Below are 22,784 nucleotides of genomic sequence, written 5' to 3' on the forward strand. Positions count from 1 at the left end.
AGACTTATTAGAAGCTCTAATTAATGGTGCGGAGCGAGTGTGATGATTATTTACAGTATTTAATTGCTTTTTTTTTTTAAAAACTTTGCAAAAACTTGAAGTTTACTGAAACAGGGATTAGTTTGAACAGTGAAGCTGAGTTGGATACAAAGTGGAAGGGCAAAGGTCAAACTTAAGTGGGTGAGAATGCATTTTGAGATTAGTGGGTTTAGTCAAGGTCTACCAGTCTAATACGACTAAACTAACATTCACTATCCTTTTGTTGAAGACAATTGGGAGCTTGGAGATAATTACGTTATGGGTCTGGTATGCAGGTTTGAAGAGAAGAAGAAGAAGAAGAAGAAGAAGAAGAAGAAGAAGAAGAAGAAGAAGAGTGGGAGCAGATGGAGAGCAGGGTTACTGTCACACAATATTAACACATCCACCTCAGGAGGAGTGAGCCTCTCAGACAGGACAGTGGGACTAAATTACAACACAGAGGGGATTCTGAGTGGGCTATCAGGGAGGGAAATTCCCAGCTGCCTTTTATGTGGATTATGGGCCATATAGAGCGACAATCCCACCCAGACACATCCGGATGTAGCGTCGGAATGTAGGGATTTCACACCCAAGGAAATAAAAAAAACTTGCGACATCCTTGTAAATATTTTGGTTAATGTAGAATGGTTAATGTATCTAAATGTCAGATAACTTTATTTGTGCGTCTGTCGACATTGCTCTGGTGCAGTCTTGCCATGGTAATTGAACACACATGACGAGGCGGAAGGAGGGTAGACCGCTGCTAAGGCCTCAGTCTGTCCTGTCACGCATCTCTTATTCACCAGCCCGGTGTGTGTGTCTGTGTGTACGTGTGTGCCTGAAAGAGAGTTGGTTGTGTGTGCGATAACACACCATTGGCATTCTTCATTTGTAAATAATTGAATCAGGCTATTTTAGTTTGCTCAGAGCGCAGCTGTAATTTGCAGCCGTTCTGCTCTTAAGGACCGGTAATTATGGCTTTTAGAGTCTGTCCCAAAACAACTCAAACGGCCTCAACTCATGACAGCTGTGCATCTGGGCCTGAACAGACACACATATACAGGCACTAACATATGTGTGGCTGTTAATTAAACTGGTACATTTTCCAACTCAAGTGGATTTCGACACATGAGGACAATACAAACGAGGGTCAGGGTGAAGCGCTTGGTCAATTTGTGAATGAATGCAGTTTTTTTCTAACTAAAATGAATAATGACGTTTTCAACCTTATAGTCATGATATAACATTTTCTGAATGGATAACTTAAACTCTTCTTAAACAAAATTGCAATCTCACATAATACATATATTTAAGGGAGATTGGAGGTGCAATATGTAAGAATCAGCCACCTGTCAAATTCATGCTCAAAACCAAAAGGGGGCAGCATATCACCAGAGTAACCACGAACTGCTGCCAATTGAAGCTGCTGCTGGCTAGCTGCTGTTAGCTAGTTAGCTCAGTTCGCTCTGCAGCTAGCAAAACAGAATGGGAGTTTGGAGCACCGGGGGAGTGTTGGTTATTACACCGCTACCATGCAACCAGGAGCCTAGCCTGTTAGCATGCTAACTCCAGTTGATATATTGCAGGACAATAAATACACATTACCAACTGTTAGTCCTTCACATGCTGTTCATAATTATTTTAATTATTTTTTCAAATCTTTCAACAAAAAATCTTACATACTGCAGCTTTAAAGAGGGTTACACACATAAGTAGATCATGATTTGTTTTTCCCATGTTCATGTTCCCATGTTTTTTGTATGCAGTTCAGGCCATTGTAGCAGCAGATAAAAAGTGTTTGTCTGAACCTTAAAGGACCTCTGTCTATTTTCACTTCGTCACCTGATTTGCTTGTTGTTTCTCCAGTGCAGACACATGCCTCAGAGTTAATGAATGGCTGCTCGTCCTCCAGACACCGTCTACTCCGTCAGGCCTTAACAAAGTGTGCACCAGAGTGCAGTAAACGTGATTCAATGGACGATTATCATGGGAGTTAAAAAAACTGACAAAAACAAAAACTGGCTGAGAGTCCTCAGCTGGTTTATACAATACATCAACATGTAGTACAGTGTGGTCACATTAAATATTTGTGACTGGATGAGCTAGGACCATTTAACACCTTCAGAACTAATGAGAATCACCCTGTTTTTAATTTCCTGGATCCTGAATTGACCCTCCCCAAAAAATGCTTTGCCATCATCAGACAGCTGCTTCTCCAGCTGAAACTAAAACATTCAGGAACTTAACAAAGCACTGAACTGTTTCCACGCAACAGCTGTTCTATTCTGCGCAGAATGCTTCGTTAATTCTCTGATTAGGCAGCGCTTCTGCTTTTTAGCTTCATTAGAAATCTCTGAGAGTATTTTAGGCACAATTAACACCTGTGATTAGAGAGCTCAAAGAGATTTTAGACAGCACCCTTATGTTTCATGAAAATGCTCTATTACAAGTCTTATATGAAACTTTTGTCCCATGATTGACGGCATAAATAAAGCACACTGTAATGATACTGTTTGACAAAGAACTAAAGAAGAATAAAGAGTAGAGAAGGCAGAAGCATCTTTAAATGTGCGGAGTCATAGTACTTTGTGAACATGATTATTGTACTTGATGAATATGAAATAGACCTGGTCTTAAAACAAGATGTGCAGGTAAATATGGATGTTTCACTCCTCATGGCTACATGCTCAGGAAAAATGTTGTAGTAAAAGTAAAAGACTCCAAGCTCCAACAAACTCGGGGGCAGCGTATTACCAGAGTTACCCACAATTGCTGCTCTTTGCTAGCTTCCATTAGCTAATTAGCACATGGACCGGGACATTTTGAGAGTTCATTTTGTTAATTTATTTAGCTAACAGCTGGAGTATACCTGCCATCTGAAACTACAGGGACTATCTTGCAGGTACACAGGGGTATTATGGCTAGCTGGTTAACATGCTAACTGCAGTAGATATCTGTCCAACACAGTACATAGACGTCTTTGACATAACATCAACACTGTTGTTTCTTTACACTCTGTTGATAATATTAGTTCATTTTTTTAATGTATTAAAGGTGCAATATGTAGTTTTGGGGAAGAAATTTTAATCAGAGGAGGAAGATTATCATTGGCTGATTTTTCTTTATGCCTAAACTCTTTGTTTTCATGACTGAATAAACTGAATAAATAAACTGACCTTAAAGGACAACACAATTTACTGTTATAATTTGTTCATATTTGGCGGACCCTGCCACCTTTCTAGCTTTCTTGTGGAAGGACCTTATTTTCCTCTGAGAACAGCTTGTTTATTCAGTTATGGAAAGTGGAGTTTTTATTATCATCTCATTAATATTGTAAATATAAAAATTCTGAGTTTGACTTTCTTCTCCAACACTACATAGTGCCCCATTACACTAAAATTCTGGTCATATCTTACAAATTGCTCCTTTGGATTAACTCATATTGGAAAGAAACATGTTGCTGATTTCTGAATCTGGGATTGGACAGAAAAGCAGCTTCGTCATCATAGATGGTCATATGATCAGAAAACGATACAACCTCCTCTTCCCGACATGATCTCACTGTAACAAAGCTATACCTGACCATTCGTGGATCTAATTTACTGGCAGTCACAGCTTGGCTGACAACACGACTGTCACTACTGGACGCATTCACGCAACTCAAGGATTATCTCCCCACCATCCGCTACCTTGAATATGGCACGGCCCGGGAAGCATATGGCTACAATCTGTGGCACCCCTCACTGTATGGCCTCCATTTGCTTTTAATTAAACACATGGAGACACCCCATGCTTGGGTGAAGACCTGGCAAGGGACTAATAAAGAAACAAACTAATATGAGCTAAGTTAATGATGATGTCAGGGAAGCTCATGTGTCAAGGACAATAATGTGCACATTACTGAAGACAGACGTTCGCGTGCGTTTTATCGCATGTCTCATTAAACTTGGAGACAGTGATTGCAGTGATATTCCTCCAAACTTGCAGCTGATGTGAATAACAGTCGGCAGTCGTAGTTTGAGGACTTGCTAAAAGCAGGGGAAAGTCCACATTTACGGACCAGCTAGGCCATCGGCAGTCTGACATAATGTATCTCACATGTTTATGCAGCTGGTTTTGTCGTATCATGGCTGACTAAATGAGGAGTCATTTCCAGCCCGTCTGGGACGTCCCAGAGTAAACATGAAAACTGGAGCACACGCCTTGGAAGCTGAGGTTCGCTGAAGTAAACACTCTAATGTGCCAATAATGTAAACAGCATTAGTGCTTCAACGCCTCTAATCAAGAGATTGGCATACACACACCTTGTTCCAAACATATGTGTGTGTGTGTGTGTGTGTGTGTGTGTGTGTGGATTATGGGGGCTAGCGGCGGTAATCCCCGGACCACATGGACGTCAGAGGCAATCCAATTTACAGTATGACACTGCTGAACACTTACAGATACAACCTGTTATACTGTCTGTGCATGCCAATATTCAAACAGTGGAGGAGGACTTGTTTAGGATTATTTTAGCGTTTGTTGACTAAGAGGCTAAAGCCATGCTAGCGGCTAACTGAGGCTACAGGATATTTGGAAACCGCAGTGCTTTGTTGAGCTAAATATTAGCAGCATGGCATGCTAACAATGACAATGCTGACATGTATAACGTTTACCATGTTCAACATCGTATTTCAGCTTGTTAGCATGCTAACATATGCCAATTAGCTTTAAAAGAACAGCTGCGGCTGATTAGTTTTGCATATACTGGATTTGGTCATCATCCAAAACACTGTACAAACGTGATTATAATGCCACATTAAAAAGTTATTAAAACTCATCCACAGTGAAACATGACCATGCCACGTTTCATGGCTAATCCATCAAATAGTTGTTGAGAGTTTTGGGTGTGGATCCGCCAGCTCGATATCCTATATCACACATTGGAGAGCTCTCAAATGGTTTTACGTTCTCAGGAATGGTTTTTTCCTCAGCTCAAATATTCAGTTTATGTTTCCTCGGGTCAATATGTTGAATAAAAAAACAACCTACAGTGTATCCTTCTGATGTTATTCTCTTTGAAACCAAAGCCCACAGAAACAGTTTCCTTGACTTTATAGATCCACAGTGAATGAGCAGATTTTTACCATTCAAAGTGCATTGATTCCTCCTTCTTCTTTCATTCTGTTGCAGTTTTAAACTGAATATTGCCCTCATCAATCTCTTACAATGTGTGTTTATATCGAGACATGCATGCCTGGAAACATGAGCCCACATTTTTCAGTCTGACTAAAGTGGTGCACCCAAAAATGACATTGCCATGCTGTGAGCATGGGTAAAAAAAATACTTACACAAAGCATCACCAGATTTCAATAACTAAATCCCTAGACCTTTGTCAGCAGTTTCCAACTTGGCTGATGCAATAAACCAGAACTTCAGTGGCATCTGTTTCCAGGACAATGGAGCCCTGTGTGTTTGTATGTGACGGCACCCATTATCGTGTATCCAGTGGAGGGTGACTCTCTAATCAACCTCTACACCACATTGTCATTCATTTATGCATTAAACAGATGGAGAAGGTGACTGGTAGGCAAGAAGTCACGCAACACTTGCGCACACATGTTGCCACTCTCCGGAGAGAAACACCAGCCGTCAATCATAATACTCACTGAAATACTCCTTTATTCCAAATGCAGGATCAGGTCAGCCAAATAAAACATGCATATGTTGTTTTTGCCATTTTCTATCTCTACATTATAGATATTTAATACATAAATGATTCTATCCATACAAAATATAAAAATATGTGAGGCCTCATTTACAACCATATTTACACACACTTCCTTAACTTAAGTGAAATTATTAATTCATTTATCTATGTACATACTATTAACTGAATACAATAGTACAGTATATCCTATGTCTAAATCACATTGCATGAAAAAGCTAAACTGTACCAAACTGACTACCTTGCACACTTGTTTGCTGCATGGGAATGAAGTCATGAGAAAATTGCACATCAGCTTTTGTTAACGTTGTGACTTGATGTAACTGTTAGCCTTAATACTCAGGAGATATTCCGAAACATTAAAATGAACAAACATGCAAACACTGTTGCTTTTTCACTGTTTACCAACTGTAATTCATCACTGACTTTCAATCACTTGATATTCAACACTCAACAATACTGAATAAATGGACTGTGAGTTTTATTTATTTTTCGTTCCAGATGGCGGATGTTAGTGTACACAAGCTGGACAAAGAGTCATTTGCTGTTCCAAGACTCAGGATGTTATGAGATGATGCAATTCTTGCTTTTTCTGCGTTTGCGGGTGTGTAGCTGCCCGCTGCGGTTGGGTCCGCCCATCCCTGCGTTGTTGTACTTATGGACAAGCTCCTGGTTGCTGAGGTAGCGCATCTGGATGGGTCTGGGGATTGGCTCGCCCAGAAAGTACCCTTCATCCTCTGATTCGGAGGATGACGAGCAGGTGGAGCACCAGTCGTCGTCATCATAATCATCCCAGGAGTATTGGTTCAAGCCAGTGCGTCGGCCAGCCCCCGGATTCTGTAGAGTCAGGTCTGAAGTGGTCCTGGGGCACTGCCTGAAGGGTTGGGGCTGGTATCTTCCCCCTCCACCTCCTATTCCAAACTGGTCCCTGGCGCTCCTTGGCGGCGGGAAACGGTCGTAATCCTCACGGACACGCAGCTGTGGTCGTTCTTGAGGTCTCGTTCTGCGCTCTGCCACCAAGTTGAGAGCGTTCTCTGAACGGGATCGACGTGATCTCCGGGAGCGGTGGTGGTGGTGCCGGCGCCTCTGGGGAGTGTCCTCTGGAGCATCTATCCGGACACTTGCTCTCCTTCCACCTCCACCACTGACACTACCCACCCTGCGCTCACTGATGGGTGGCAAGCGGGCAGCGTTAGCGCTGCTCACCAAACTCACCCTGTCCTCCTCCTGGAAGGTGAAGCCAGGTGGTAAATGGTTCATACCCATACCCACACCCATGGCAGAGGGGTCGCAGTACTGCAACTGGTACGGGGCAGACCTGGGAGGCTCCATTTCCATGTAGGGCTGACCGGCAGTGAGGCTGTGAATGGAGTCAGAGCTACGAAACTGCAATGAGGAGTTGAGGGTGTCCATGTTACTTTTCTCTGACACGTTCATTCCAGAGTCTTTGCTCAGGTCCGGCATGGAGAAACGAGAAAGGTGCTCCTGACGCTTTCCTCCTCCATCTGCTGAGTTACCTGCAGGAAAACAGAGTTAAATTTAGTCTTAACTAAGCCTTCTATTCATTTATTTTAAATCGCATTGAATTTCAGGTAACAAAAGTTGTGATGAGTAGTGCCAACAATACTTGGACAAGGCCAAGCAGAGGTCTATCGAGTGCTACCGTACCCACCTGTAGCATTGGACAGGGCCAGTGACTCCATGGATCCTCTCGGGGTCTGCTCCAGAGGAGTCAGTTGCTCAGTGAAGTTAAGTGCATTGATGGGGTTTCTGCTTCTTGCCACCTGGGTCACCGGAGGCCCCACATCTCTGTCCCTCTGAAAGCCGTGCAAACTGATCGAGCGCTTGTCAGAGGAGAAGCCGTTGTGGTGCTGAGAACAATGGGACACCTCCGTGAAGCTCTTTTGGGTCCTCAGTTTGGGAGGATAGTACTCCTCAGGAACTGGCTGCTGGAACCACGTGTCACTGAGCGATTGGCCCTTCATGGCGGAGACGGGTGGTCTCTTCAAACCTCCGTTCTCCTTGATCCTGTGATCCTGCTGTTGATTGTTCTGTCCAGGGCAGGTGGGGTTATAGGCAGTCCTGACATTGCACTGGCTGAGGAGCTGTAGAGGGGTAGGATGGTTGACAGTTGGGTCCGATTGGGGTTCATAATTATAGTCATCTGTTGCTTGCTCTTGGCCTTGCCAGGCAGGTGGCTCGCGAGTCAAACTGGGCGTTTGGCTGGAGAGACTCAGAAGATCCATTTGTAAAGACAGCGGGTCCACTTCCCCTGAAAATCTCTCAGTCTGACCTCCACCCCCACCTCCTCCACACTTTCCTGTCTTGGAGCTGCGTCTGGACTCTCTGGTGGAGCGAGCGCTTTGGAAGGCAGAATCAGAGGAATCAGAGCCGTTGGGCTCCTCCCCCAGACTGCAGGAGCGGGAGCAGAAGATCTGGCCCTGCTTGGGAAGGAAAGGCCGACCCAACAGAGAGCGTTTGCAGCGTGCGCAACAGAAACAGCCCTCCGTGGCGTGCCAGTGCTGCCCATCATATGTCATCTGGCCTTGGTCAATGCCTGCAAGAAAGATAAACACCACATGAATCCACAGGGTTTATGTAAAATGACAGATCATTGGACAGATTGTGTACAAATGCACAATTAAACTTCAAAGCAGCATGTCTTCATCAAAGAGCTCTAAATTAAAACCTAAATGTCTTTATTTAAAATGCTGTTTTATGTGAGAATAGAAGCACATTACATAGTTGCTTGTTGAGTGAGAAAACGGAGCTGGGGGCTGTAACTTAACTGCTCTTGGGGGAAAACTCATTATAGAGCTTGCCCAGCATTGTATAAACAGATTGCATTTTGAGTGTGCTTGCAGTTGTTGCAGGGGGAAAGAAAACCAGCTATTTGCTAATGGCTGCCATCTGGTTCCAGTATGTTTTCTGGTGGTTTCAATTTATAATCAGTTGTGTTTTTTTGGGGCCAAATATTTTTCTGTATCCTGTCTGACAAATAATTACAGAGCAAATTTGTTGAGAAGTATGTGCCAAAATCACACCTGGGTGTCCTGTTGGGGGGAGTACACACACATCCATACACACACAGGCAGAGGTTTAACAGGAGGTGGCATGAGGCCAAGAAGCGCTAATGTGAAGGTTTCCCGCTGGAAAATACCCCAGTTTTCTCTCAGTTGGAGTCGATACAGGTTGTGAGATGTTTAAATTTGTATTTTACTGACACTTGATAGACGAGTCTGTGATAAAAACAGATCCTGGGGTTGAAAAGTCACTTGATACAGTCATGCCTTTGCCTCAGGTTGGTTTCAAGTGCATGATATATACTACACATGTTTATGTGCACTGTAAACTGAGGCCTCTGTGGCCCTCTGCTATGTGCCCTTGCCTTGAATGCATGACCATGGATGACATCATTCATCCCTCTGTGTTCCTCACTTAAAAAAAAGATTAGGTCACCTTTTCAACCTCCTTGAAAAAACTAAGCTACCTACATGTATCCTGCATTATTAATTTTTTCTCTAAGGGTTTCTTTGCATGACCTGCTGCTGATTAATGCTGTTTGCATTAACATTAATAGATGCAGGGTGGTGGGGAAGCATACCGATATGTTCCCCGCAGGAGTCGCAGTACTCTGCGTAGAGGGACTCGAAGCAGGAGCAGCAGTAGGGCCGTCCCTCCTTCATGATGTAGCGCTGGCCCCCCAGCACAGTCTCGCACTCGAAACAGCAGAAGTGCTTCATGTGCCAGTGACGGCCCTCTGCCTCGGTGCACTCATCCGCAAGGATGATCTAAGAAAGGAGAGATAAGAAAGAGTATCGTTTATCACACGTCCTCTGAGGTACAACCTCAGTTGGGTTATTACTGTGCTGAATGACAAGACAAAGGCTCGGCCCCCCCCCCCCTCCATACGCACCACTTTCACCTCTTAGATCATCCTCTTTGTCACCGACTTGTGTAGGAGGCTAATGTGTGCGGGGACTTGGTGAAATCTAGATGGTGCTTTTACTTTTAATTACGCTGCGGTTAAAACACAGGGGTGCTTTTAAAGTACTAACAGTGTCCTTGTACCCATTTGCAGAGAGAGTAAGTCAGTGCTAATGGCAGGGAGATTGAAAGGCGACCCCATTAGACTGGAAAAAAACGTGTGTTGGGAAGCCAGTGACCGTCATGTGACAGCAGTTTGCACATGTGAAAAATCTGTGTGGGTAAATACTTCATAAATAGCACTACTGTCACTGTCTAACATTACAGGCACAGTATGTTCAAGTTGGTGACATGTGTGTCTGTTAACACATGATCATCCATGTGCAGGCATGTGCAGGGCGTTTACCTCATCACAGGCGGTGCAGCGCGGCTTCAGCCTCTCTGCGTGGTGCCGGCCGCAGTAGATCTTCCCGTCCTGGTAGAAGTAGATGAGATCCACCAGGAGCTCGTTGCACATGCTGCACACAAAGCAGGCTGGATGCCAACACACGCCGTGACCTGCCCGTGACGCAAACACAGCAATGTCGCCGCCGTTTATCTGGCCTCTGCACTAAAAAGAAAAGGAGGAAGAAGAAGAATGTTTTGAGAAGAAGTTGAAGCCACGCCGATTCTATCATAACATGTTACTGATAAGATCCTACTTCTCTCCAGATTCCTGAACTCAGGGTATACCCAGCAACTCTATGCTACTTTTTATAGTCCAACCTAAAATCTGTACTCCTGGGCACCCAGTAGCCAAGTGTTGAACCTTTCATGCATGGTAAACCTCTCTCTCTATACATTTCTTGTTTTGACAGTCACAAACGCAAGCATATCTAGTCTATTAGGGGATATGTCAAACAAAAGCAGCGCATCTTCCCAAATCAGAAGCTTGCAGAAACAAATCAGAAAAAACTGTAACTTGGGAAGGTTCAAATGACCAACTGACTGATCAATTAAAGGTTTCAGCTGTAAGATTTCTAAGAGTCGAGAGTATTCAAGTTCAAGTGTCCATTTCTTGGGACCTTTAATCAGGTCAGTGTCAGTGCTGACACTGATCCAGTGTATCGGCTCGGTGCATTTCTGACTTTAACACAATTCTGCATGAAAACTGGACCAAACCCTTGTTTGTGAGAGCACGAGGGTGTGTTTGCATGTGTATCCAGGGAGGGCCAAGAGAAAGTTGAAGGATACTGGTGTGGCAAAGGGGGGATATAAAATTTAAGTGATGTATGGGAGGATAAAAAGGAGAGCGAGGCCGTCGTGGAGGTGTAAAGGTAGAGAAACCGTAAAGATAAACGTGAGGGAGCGCTAAGGAGACGGGGGGAAAGGTCGGGGACGCAAAGTAGATTTAGAGGGGTGGGAAGATGGAGACGATGGAGGGAGAGTTACAATCAGGTTATCTAACTGGCACAAAGCCGACTGCTGCACAGAGGCCAAAAGGGGGGGTGGGGAATTCAATCAATACGCACTCTCCCAACAATCTGCTCCCTCACGTATGTGTGTTTGTGTGTGCTTCTGCTGAGCCAATGAGAAACACGAGCTGTAAAGCAGCTGTACACCTGGGGCACACACAACAAGAGAAGCTCCATTTTGCTTGTTGTACACAACAGTAACAAATGGCTAGCGGATGCTGAAGTTGCACTAGTTTGTGGTTAAAAGAACACTTCAGTGCACTCTGTAGTCCCATAAGGCCAATATAACAATACATGTAGATACAATACATTAAATATTAATGGGACACTGCGATGAAATATTTTCAGGACAGCAGTTTTGCATGTTAGTTCTCTGAGGGATCTGAGATTATATAAGGCCGTGTTTGAAGACAAACACAGACTGTGACTGGTTGAGTCCGACAGCTGCTATGGAGAAGGGAAATATAAGACGCAACATAGACACATGTCCGCCAGCTCAAGATCTTCTTCGGATCAACGCTTTGGGGTGAGAAGTACAAGGTCACAAGGTTGTCATAAAAGAAGACGTGTATTGTGTCTCTGCCCTTTATATGTCAACACAAAGCTCCTCTCGTACATCATAACAAAGACCTGAAATGCCAGCAGGCTGTTTGGTATGTCTGTCACACGACTCACTGCTTTCATACCACCGGCCACATGATGCACCTTTGATCTAGTCACACTTAATTCACTCCTGTCACGGGACGCGATGCAGAAATGGCATTTAGAAGTGAAACGATGGGCCTCTTTCAGACCATCTTTGATCTTGTCATAACGAGACAAAAAACATGTTTTTTTCCTGTATTTCTTGTCAGCTACCTGTTCGCAGATCGCTCCAGTCATCGTCACGGGGAACGGCCGGACGTTCCCGCGGCCAAGGTTCTCCCGTTTCCTTTGGTTGCTGAAGAGTTTCAGTTCTCGCTTCTCCTCGTCGTCCAGACTGTTGCAGTAGCGTACCTAGACAGACAGACAGACACACACACACATCAACGTACATTTGTAAAGTTTGATCTGTTACACAGATAAAGAGATTTGAAGGCGATTGCCTGTGTTTTTTAAAGTCAATTCATCATCAAACCTCGGAACTGATGCCATGACGAAAGGAAATGAAAGTCAGTAAAACTGTCCTACTGTGCTAGCTCTTTCTGATCATGACTTTATGTGCTCACTGTCACAAATGATAAAGATGTTATATCTGCCAAGGGGTTTCCCAAATGGCTTTACAGGAGAGTGAACATGCTGAAAGAAAAAAAACATGCTGTCATTTTTCTATCAACATTTCAATATTTCTATCATTTTCCATTCCAAGAAGCTGAGATCAGCTGAATCTGTGCTACGGGAATCAGGAGTAAAAGAGGAAACAATCAATCAAATCTTCTGCAAAATAAAACCAATGAATTACGCCAAATAACAAAAAAGTAGCCTCGTTACAGACCTCTGACTCACTGTTAACATCGATTCAAATATGTCTGCTGTTGTGCTTACTGGCAGCTTTTTCTCCAGTTGGAGAAACATTCAACTAAACAAAGCTTAGTCGGCAGAAGTGGACTTCATCTTGCTACATAGATAACTAGCTACATTCAGGGAAAGTAGCTGCAGAAAGATTGCTGCAAAATAGTGGCACACAGTTGTCGTGAGTCAACTTACAGAAACAACAACTCTTAAATTGGCATTGTTGACAATTGTAGTGCAAAATGTTACTTCTTCTTTTTTTTAAGTGACAATACTGAAGTGGACAAAATAAGCCACCTCTAAGGCAGATGTTGGCTTATTATCCATCAGATTATCATGATCAGATGATGACACTGAACAATGAACTAAAACAAGATGGCAACCCAGTCTGATTATGAGGCTAGTGAGGGGCTGCCAAACGATGGCAAAATTCTTTGTGATGTTCTTGACAGTCACACTAATATATCCAGATGAATTGTGGCAATGACGTATTTGTGTGAAGATCTTAAATAGGCAGCTACACACTCAACACCTCACTGTCTCATCTCTGCCTATTTAGAAGACAGACCCAAATTTTTCCTGTCTGTCTCCTCCCTTATCTCCTTTTATCTCTGTACTGCCCTGAAGGAGGGGAGTGAAGGAGGGGAGTGAGGGAGGGAAAGATAGATAGATGGATGGATGGATGGAGGCGGTGGGGGGAAGGGGTCAGTTTGGACGCTCACCTCATTGTCATGGGGCGGGAGCTGTTGGAGCAGCTGTTTGATGCGGTATTTCTCTCCTGGGCTGTTCACATAGGGCACCTTGTCCTCGGGCAGGGAGCTGTAGTACTGATGAACCTGAGCAAGAGACGAACGGGGAGAGGAAGAGAGTGATGAAGAACAACATACCTACAACGTGTAAAGTAGTTGACAAACCCAAAAATACCTTTTTAATGTTATTTTATTATCAGTTAAAATGATTAATTGATTGTTTTGTCTATGAAATGTTTCAAAATAAAAGTCCATCAGGGGCTGACATACGCTTACAACCTTCCAACTGCTTATTTTGTCTGGACACGGTTAACCATATGAGATGAGACTGCTACAATACTCAATCCAAGAAGGTGAAACCTTGATTACCCAAGGCGATTAAATTAGTATTAACACACTGTCAATTAATCCTCTCAACACTAAAAAAGGACAAAATGAACAGGATACACACACACACACACACACACACACACACACACACTTAAAATCACTTTGATTTATTGCCCACCAGCGGAGAGTTAATGGAACCTCACCTCTCCATCTTTGCTCACTGACACAGGAATGTATTACTGATCTGTCAAATGTCCACACACTCACACACACACACACTCATGAAAAAACAAGTGATTAACACTCACGCATGCATACGAATGTGCGCGACAGCAGGATTAATGCTAATCTGGCCGTTCCAAATTACGTGGACATTCCTTACATTACTTCTGCAGACAATGAGTGTCATCTCCACGTTATTTATTGCACTATTTTTTTTTATTAGACTGTAACAGGGGGCCGGGGTATAATAGAGGTCAGGGAGTTGTGTGTAAGTGTGACTGGAGGGGGTGCAAACCACGAAAGCCACAGGGATTAAAGAGAGATTTGAGGACAAAGGTTACATAAAGAGAGAGGAAATAACGAAGATGTTAGATGAATAAAGAAAGAGTCTGAGCAGAAGACGGAACAAGGCACAAAGAAACAAAAACAATACAGGCGAACACGTAGCGAAGACTTGGAATGTAAAGAGAGGCAACATGATCGATACCTGCTGACTAGGTCAGGCCAATCTTAATGACCTATCTGTCTACTAAATGGATCTACTGACTAGAAGCCATCAGCTTTGTCCTTGGCAAGAACACAACAGTGACAGTCGGTCACACAAAAACAGATTAACATGAATAACGCAGACACGCATCGTATGTAGCAACCAAAATTAAAACTGTGCTGCTTTAGGAAATCACATTTTGTATCAGGACTGTTTCCTTAAAGCCTGAAACAAGCCTGTTTGTTGTTGGGGTGAATTTATAGCAGGAGCCTCTTGTTGAGAGTGTAACCTAAATCCTTCTGCTTTGCTTTTGTTGGCTTCCACCGGTGTTGGCGAGGGACACCGGATCCGTGTCCAGGAGCACGGCTCAGGACGCCAGGGGGGATCTCAGGATAGTCCATGAAAGACCGACTGTGGTCAAGCACTGATAAATCACACAGCCCCTATGCCCACGCTTCCAGATGCAGGCACACACACGCGCACGCACACACACACACACTGCTAATGATAAATTACGAAACACGCTTCCAACAACAACAGGGTTACAATCTGGAGGTGAAAGGCACATTGCCCCCAGGAAAAGATCTGAAGACAGATACACACACGCAGACACACACACTTACACGCACATAATGGACGCAGTTGCAGCGAGAGCCAGGAGGAGCAGCTTGTGATAATAACTGTAATCGAAAGCAGATGAAACTAAAGACAGGGCAGAATTTCAAACTGTACTGAAAGGAGTGTTTTTAAAAGCTAAAGCAAATGGTAGGACTGCGCAGCTGAGTGACAAGAGTGATCGCTTCACACAGCTGGTTTCTATTGCTGTTAATGGCCAGACAGCCAGAGGAAAAGACACCACCAGGCACCACTCCTGACATTCTCACAGCGAGCCACTTTACAGTGGTTAGTGGACTCAGATATTATATTGTTGAGAAAACACTGGTAGTTACAGCCAAACATGGTGGGAAAGATGGTGTTTTCATAGCGAAGTGAGCGAATTTAATGGCCGTGTTTTCACTTTGTGTCCAGCTATTCTCACGTCTTCGCTGCTGTGTTCGAGTGCCCACAGCTCGACAACACTGCAGTCAGCACACTTGTGGGAGCAAATTGAATGTGGTTGAATGTTAAAAGACCCGGGACGGGCTAATTAAGCATGAAACATAGGCTATACCAAACAAATAAAATGCAGTAGACTCTTTTCACAAGAGTCTGCAGCTATGCTAGCAGCTCTGTGAGGTTCTATAGCCACGCTTTAAGCTACGTGCTAACATTAGCATGCTAACATGCGCACAATTACAATAAGTGCTATGGTTTTCAATGTTCACTGTTGAAAAAAAATCTTAGTTTGGTGTGTATGCATTTGCTAATTAGCATTAAACAACCTCACGGTGGCGCTAGAAGAAAAGTCGGAAGATCAGGAGAATTACTGGCTTTAAGGGCGGCATTACAGTAAATTAATGTCATCTTCTGAACTTACCAGACTGGTGCAATATATAATAATTTTACTTTAGCATGCTAACCTGCTAGTCCCAGCATTCCAAGGACCACTAGCAACACATCTAACTGAGCTATCTAGGGAACGGCAGCTGCAGCTAGCAGTTACTCAAGTGACATGCTGCCCCCTGTTTGTTTTGAGTATGAAATCAATATGTGGCCAATTCTTACATACTGCACCTTTAAAATATCAAAATATATTTGCCAGCCGTACTTTCACATCCACCCAAAAGTTGAGATACTTTACTCTGGTTCGACCTTTCCATCGTTTGAGCTGTGCTATTGTGGCTAAAAATGAGTTGACTTTCAATTGATCTGAACTATCATCATTTAGTGGAGTGTAAAGAACTCTGAGTTTTCTTTTTATAGCCTTTTCATTTATCTCTCATTCACAGCTGCTGGTTGTAATCAGGTCAGGGGCTGACAGTTCTCTGAGTCCTTGAACTCGGATGGGAACGGTTCTAATCGTCCTCAGGTCCACTTTGGAGCAGGTCAAACTAGCCTCAGGTCCCTTTCAGACCGGCTCTTTGTTGTTTGAAAGTTAATTTATCCACATCAGAGCTGTGGGTCCCTTTCAGGACAGAGTTTGCATGAATAACATTGAACTGAAATTTATATTCCACATGTGAGCGATCTGAAAAAAACACTTCATGTTCGACTGCAAATTAAAATCAGGTCCTGGTAGATGCTGAGCAGAGACTACAGCTCTTGCTACGTGATGATAAAAAAACACCAGTTACAGGCCACTGCTGAGTAACATACTTGGCCTTGACAAGCTGTAACTTGGCAACGTCCAAGAATTTATTTGAGAAGGATGGAGAGAAGAGAGCAAGAGGAGACAGTGGGAGAGAGAACATTGGCAGGCCCTCCCTCACACTGCAGCTCAATAACATCTCCAACACACTCAGCAACGGCTGTATTTGGTAATAAAGATCCACATTCTCTTATTGGGTCTGTATTTCAGCGATTGTTGACAGAAACACACACAGGAGAATTGAACAGTCCCAACTAAGAGCTCAGTTATCCCACATAATCCTCAGATATATCTGATTGAATTAGCAGTCCGAGTCTGAAATCTCTCGTTACAGAGCGGTGACTTTACACCACTGCTGGCTGAACAGCAGACTCATACAGAGCACCCGCTCCCTACGGGGGAAACCTAAACCCACAGTTTAGATCCTGGAGATTAGCTTTGTGTTTACCATCTTGCTCTATTCTCACTCCGTCTCTACCTCGTGCAGAGGAAGGCCCGGTGTGAAAAGCCCCACATCGAGCGTACTTCCGCTCTTCTGTGAGAGGTCACACAACATGTTTCCACAGCTTGAATGACTTGGACGTCAGGTTGGAAAAAATGGAAATTGCTTTAGCTATGGATGCCTCTCAACTAGGCTGTCAGAAATGCTTTTAAATATGACAGTTTTCACAAAATTTAAGATAGTTATTTTCAAGGCTGTTTAGTATTCTGCTTGTGCGATACTGCACAATGGAGTTTCCATTATGGCCTCACTGTTCCTGAGGTCATATCACCACTAGACGAGAACCTAATTGACTTCGGGGTAAGACATGTGACCCTGGAGGGGAATGAAAAATAGCTCTGCTCCGTCCTCGGAGGTGAAAACGGGGGGCTGTGCCAACATTGTATTGAACTGTTCATTGCTCAGTTCATCAACAAAATGAAACCAGCTTCCATAAACGCTTCTATTGTCCTATACAAATGGAAACCCTCCCTCTGGTGCACACCTACGCTGCAATCGAGTATAGTAAAAGAGGATTTTCTTCAACATGCATGGAACCATTTAATGCGTTTGTGGGTCACGCAGGCTTAGCTTAGCGGTGCTGAGGGCGGTGAAACCTGCTGTTAACATATTTGCAGGCGGAATGAATTGGAGATTAATTTGACTGCTGGAGCCACACAATCCTCGTTATCCATTAGCCTGCAGAAGGAGCAGTCAGCACAACTGGTGAGCCATCATAAGGTGAGATATAACTGACCCGTTACACCCTATGCCGATACTTTGCAACACTATAAAAAGGTTTACAGCATACTGGAAGGTATGTAGATGTATGAAATTATAACATCTGTGCTAAAATGTCAATTTTAAATGTTTAAATCCCTGAACTCACATTGTCGTGCGTATGGTGAGCTTATTATTAACTATGGATTAAATGTGACTCTCACTGTCATTTGATCTATTTTTAAGAGTCCTGACGTGCCAATGCACTCTAGTCTTAAGATCTACTTTAGGACAACAAACAATACTTTGTAAATAGAAGAAAGACACTTTTCAAAAATAGCACAAAGCTGTGGGCTCAAATGATTAGATTGAGCCATTTCTCGACTTTTGTGGAATTTCACTGTGGACAGTCATTGCTTCTGACGTTGGCACAAACCGCAACTTCAGTGGATGAGGCCTAGCGGTCACTAGGCGTGTCTACAGTCAGGCATGACTGACAACAGCTGACAAAACTGTACAATTATACAGATCTGTCTCATAGACCTCATTGGTGTGGTCCAGTGTTGATGTGATGTGGAACATGCCAATACCTGTTCGGGCTTGAGTCCCGGTGGTACCCAGGCGTACTCCTCCAGGGCACAGCCGGAGTCGTCGTCTGAGGTCGAGTTCCTCTGGAAGTCGTACATCAGCTTGGTGACCGTCTTCTCCATCTCTACAGGCATGGCTGTCACTGCATGCTCCTCGCGACGACACTTACAGTGCACACAGATCTTCCTGTCGTGGACAAACACAAGACAAAGAACATCTGTCAAGCCATGTGTCATATGTAGCCTCAGATTAGAAAGGAAAGCAGCAGTTTTGTGGTTTGAAATCATCCTTTGTACATTTTAACTCAGAATACACCGCCATTAGGGGGAAAACACCCAGTTTAATAAATCACTCTGTAAATAGAACTACTTCGGCGGCTATAGGGTTTCAGCAGAAACAAGACGTCATACTGCGCTGCTGTTTGGGCCTCTGAAGCCTGCCATTAATCACAGAAAATAAAAACAACACAAATTACTTCTTTCATAGGTAACCTCAGACAACCTGTAAAAAAAGGTTAAATGCGTCACCCTACCTAATTACTTGTAGGCACAGTAAGGCCCCCCTAAAGATTCTGTGAAAGTCTTGACTTTTGCTCAAAGCCGCATGGAGCCTGCGCATGTTTGCAGACCCTCTACCCAAACGATGTGAACTTCACACAGTTCAAAGTTCAAGGCTTCCCACTGCAGCTCTCACTGTAAAATATGGTTACAACCACAATGCTCAACAATCCTCCAGGGTACCGAGAACAAGGACATAATCACAAACAGGGTATGGAAATTAGCAGAATACAGCCAGTGACAGTGATGGAAAGCAGTACTGTACAGACTCACAAACATGCACGCCAAACACACACTTCCCCTGTGTGCAAGGTTAGCGAGAAACACTAGCAGATGCTTAGCCAGGACAGTGCTCCACTCTCATTAGTCAAGCGGACCCACCCAGCTGTAAAATGGAAAGTATCCATGTGTGAGTTGGGAGTGTTTGACGCCGACACTCCTCCTGCTAGCTTTCATCTTGAGCCTTGTCCAGAGAGTAATAAAGTGTTGTTATACTTCATGGACTAACAACTATTCTGGAGTGCTGTCTTACAAAATATTGGGATTTACAGTCATGAACGATTGCTTGGAGAATGACACAGAACTGCGATGTCTCACGAAAAGCAGGCCATATTTAAAGAAAAACATAAGCCACTTTCAGCATATATCTCTACATGAATCCAAAGGGTGAAGACACTGTGTACAAACAGAGTCTCGTGTCCTTGACAGCTCTAAGTCCCTGCATGAAGAGGAAACTCTGGGTGGCCTGAAGGTTGCATCCCACTAACCCTCGCTGCCCCTCAGGCGGCCAAACCAGGGAGACAATCCCATTACCTTCCCAGACGGACGCCTGCCTGTCTGACAGACAGCCCTACGGAGGAGCTTAAGGACACTCAGGACACTGTTTGACAGACTGACAGCTTGGCTGGCCGAGGATCTGTTAGTGTAAAGTGCTTGGAGCGCAGACAGCACCATGTGGAGAGCTGGCCAAGTCTCACCTTGTCTGTGGCTCAAAGAAGCACTTCTTGTCCCAGCCTTGAGTCTTGGTTAACAAAGCACCTCAGTCTACGTGGCTTAACGCTGATGGATTTTGGTGATAGAATGGACACTGGAAAAACTGCAGCTCTCAAAGTAAAACATCCCACTGACATACCACAACTGGTCATATGACATGTAATCCCTGAAAAGAAAACATACAAATATATAGGTCGGACGGATTCTCCGTCACCACTTGAGATTCCTCGCCATGGGCCAGGAGCCTAACAGCCTATTACTGTCAGCTCCTGCTTTCAACACAGCCCGGAGCGGAGAGGCAGACCTCAGCAGCTTCTGCTGTCATTTTGGAAGGGCGAGCCACGGGCTTTACAAACTGACTCCATAAATATTAACAAAACACGCGAAGTGGCTGGATATGATCGGCATGAATATTGATGGGTATGATAAACAGAGTAGGGCTGCAGCTCAAGGAGACAAAGTCATCAAGTAGCTGTCAGACTGGCAGAAGGGTGTCCCAGTGGCAGGATGCTATAGCCGGGGGCGACACAGCTTGCCTCATTACAGCCCAGCATCGACACCATCATGACTAATTTAAGACTGATTAACTGGTTTACACATATGAAAATGCGTGCATCTACAGAAACACGCACTCTGAGTGAGGATGATGATTGAAAGCGAAAGGCAACGGCAACAAAAGTAAAGACAAAAAGGATTAAGCAGGTTTGGACACCTCTTCCACTCTTGTTGGTTAGCAGTTATTTCTGCCTTGGGGGGGGCTTGGAGATAAGATTATACAAATAGCTGGAGCTGAAGGAAAGCATTTCACACCGCATTCCTTCTGAGAGGACGCATCGCAATGTCCCTGCCCCATCACTGCCTATGCAGTCTCTGAGGAGTTCAATCTGGAGGCAGAGAAGCTCATGACCTTTGGGCAAACGTGTCTCTAACCCGATCTCCCAGTCCAGATGTGTGATGAAGACCTTCCTCCAGTGATTCACCTGGCAAACATCTGATCGGTGCTGGCAGAGATACTGTAGGCCTACAGGGGGTTTGTTGCTCCTTCCCTCCCCTTCTATCCTCATGATTTACGACACGCTTCATGCACATGCCTGGGATTTCCCCTCCGCTGAAACTTAATCCCCGAGCTTCCCCTTGTAATCTACATGATTTCAATTAGGAGAGATTTGGGGACCTTGGTAAAACAAGCCAAGTGCATCAGTGACGCCTCATAAATGACTCCAAGGTAAAGAGAGGGAAGTTAAAAAAGCGTGCTCCTTGTTCAAATATGATTGGCCTTTTAATCTCCTGGGAGATGTAAATGCTGCTGTGCCATTGGTCAGTTGGAGTCTGAGGTTTGTTAAAGACCTGGGGGTTGTGTTGTTAGAGAGTAATCCCAGTGACCATGATGTCAGTGGGCAATGATTCACCGCTTCGGGTTAATTATCATCATCCTGCTCCTCTAGATTAGACCTGTAACCTAGGCAACGGGTGGTTTTAATAAGTAACTTGTCTGATAGACCCCCCTGACAGTTACAAAGAGTTGTTCCAATTGTTTGAGGTCAATACTGCAAGATCTTCAGCAAGTGTGGTCACAAGTTTGGCCAAAGCAAGCCGTCTTAAAACTCTGTTTGAATTTAACATCTGACTACAGCAAAGCAAAGGTCGACTCATAGAAATGATCTTTGCAAGGCAATAATTAGGGCTAGGGGTTGTAAACCTAACACCACAGTTGGGAATAAGGGCAGAGGACTCTATTCAACTCAGGCTTTAGAAAACCATCTGACTCAACTGTATCCAAGAGGAAGTAAAGCCTTCAGTAAAGTCTGAAGTCTCATTCCACTCTCATTCTTGAGCTTCTCCCAAAAACCGCTGCAACTTTTCCATGGCATCACTCTCAAGATGGCCAGATTAAAATCCCATCTTTAAATGGAAGCTCTGCACAAACAGCAGAGCTTGGATGACAAGGGAGGAGAGCACAGAGGAGAGAACAGCTGGGTGCAGACTGCAGCCAAGTCATGTCTTCTTTTTTCATGCCGCTGCTTTTGTTTTCTCTGGATGAAGTGGGGGAAGACGCGGACAGACCCCTTTCTCCTTTTGTTTGGTGATTACAACATTTCCGTTCAGTGTTTTGAAGCTGTTGCAATTTTCGGGGGCTTGGACGAATATCCCCGCTTTCACAAATGATCAACATACAAGCAAAGACGGTATTTGTAGATACGCAGCGCTGCGTCTGACCTCAGAGCCATTAGGAGTTAATCACAGTTAGACATGACTGGAGGTGTTCCCGACAAGAATCAGGCTCGACAAAGACGTTTTACATTAGTGGCCAATTAGTGAGAACCAGATGCATCGTGTTCCTGAGGACAGAGATTAGGCCCGCATCCACCTGTCATAACAAATTACAGCGAGGCAAAGTCCTGCCCTCTTTAACACTAGACTTTGGTCCACTAGCAACCTGATGATGACTTTTTTTTCTGGCGGAATGGACAATAATGTATACGACTAGTCTTTTAGCATTCAACAATGACAGCTCCCAAGATGCTTTATGTATTGTACGCATGGAGTTTAGTTGTAAATATAGATCTGTAATGTCTTCTGTGGCACTGGGGGAACATTTCCATTTCTGTAAAAAAAAAAAAAAAAAATAATAACCCCGATGATGTCATCATGGTCAACTAAGATTGGACCTGAAGAAATATTTTTCAACAGAACTGGAGGTGCGGGGGTGAAGAAGAGTTTTCACACAACCTGTTCAAGGCGGTAATGTTAAAAAAGGGGCTTTAGATGCTCTTTGGTTGCGTCATGGGAAATGTAGTGTTTTTGGAGCTT

At 44.1% G+C, this 22,784-nt stretch overlaps 1 protein-coding gene across 3 annotated transcripts in view; it reads right to left on the reverse strand.

The window, feature by feature from the left end:
• Nucleotides 1–5,662: 5,662 nt before the first annotated feature.
• Nucleotides 5,663–22,784, reverse strand: part of prickle2b (prickle homolog 2b) — a 93,305-nt gene continuing 76,183 nt past the window's right edge. For all 3 annotated transcript variants that reach the window (XM_084348946.1, XM_084348948.1, XM_084348947.1), the window contains 7 exons: nucleotides 18,426–18,609; nucleotides 13,321–13,434; nucleotides 11,966–12,103; nucleotides 10,060–10,263; nucleotides 9,331–9,517; nucleotides 7,399–8,283; nucleotides 5,663–7,243 (listed from right to left, as the gene is read on the reverse strand). In XM_084348946.1, coding sequence (XP_084205072.1) covers nucleotides 6,291–7,243; nucleotides 7,399–8,283; nucleotides 9,331–9,517; nucleotides 10,060–10,263; nucleotides 11,966–12,103; nucleotides 13,321–13,434; nucleotides 18,426–18,609 — 2,665 coding nt within the window. In that variant the 3' untranslated portion in view covers nucleotides 5,663–6,290. The remainder of the gene's footprint in view (nucleotides 7,244–7,398; nucleotides 8,284–9,330; nucleotides 9,518–10,059; nucleotides 10,264–11,965; nucleotides 12,104–13,320; nucleotides 13,435–18,425; nucleotides 18,610–22,784) is intronic.

Source organism: Pagrus pagrus (assembly GCF_965226575.1).
Source record: "Pagrus pagrus genome assembly, chromosome: 3".
NCBI classification, from domain to species: Eukaryota; Metazoa; Chordata; class Actinopteri; order Spariformes; family Sparidae; genus Pagrus; species Pagrus pagrus.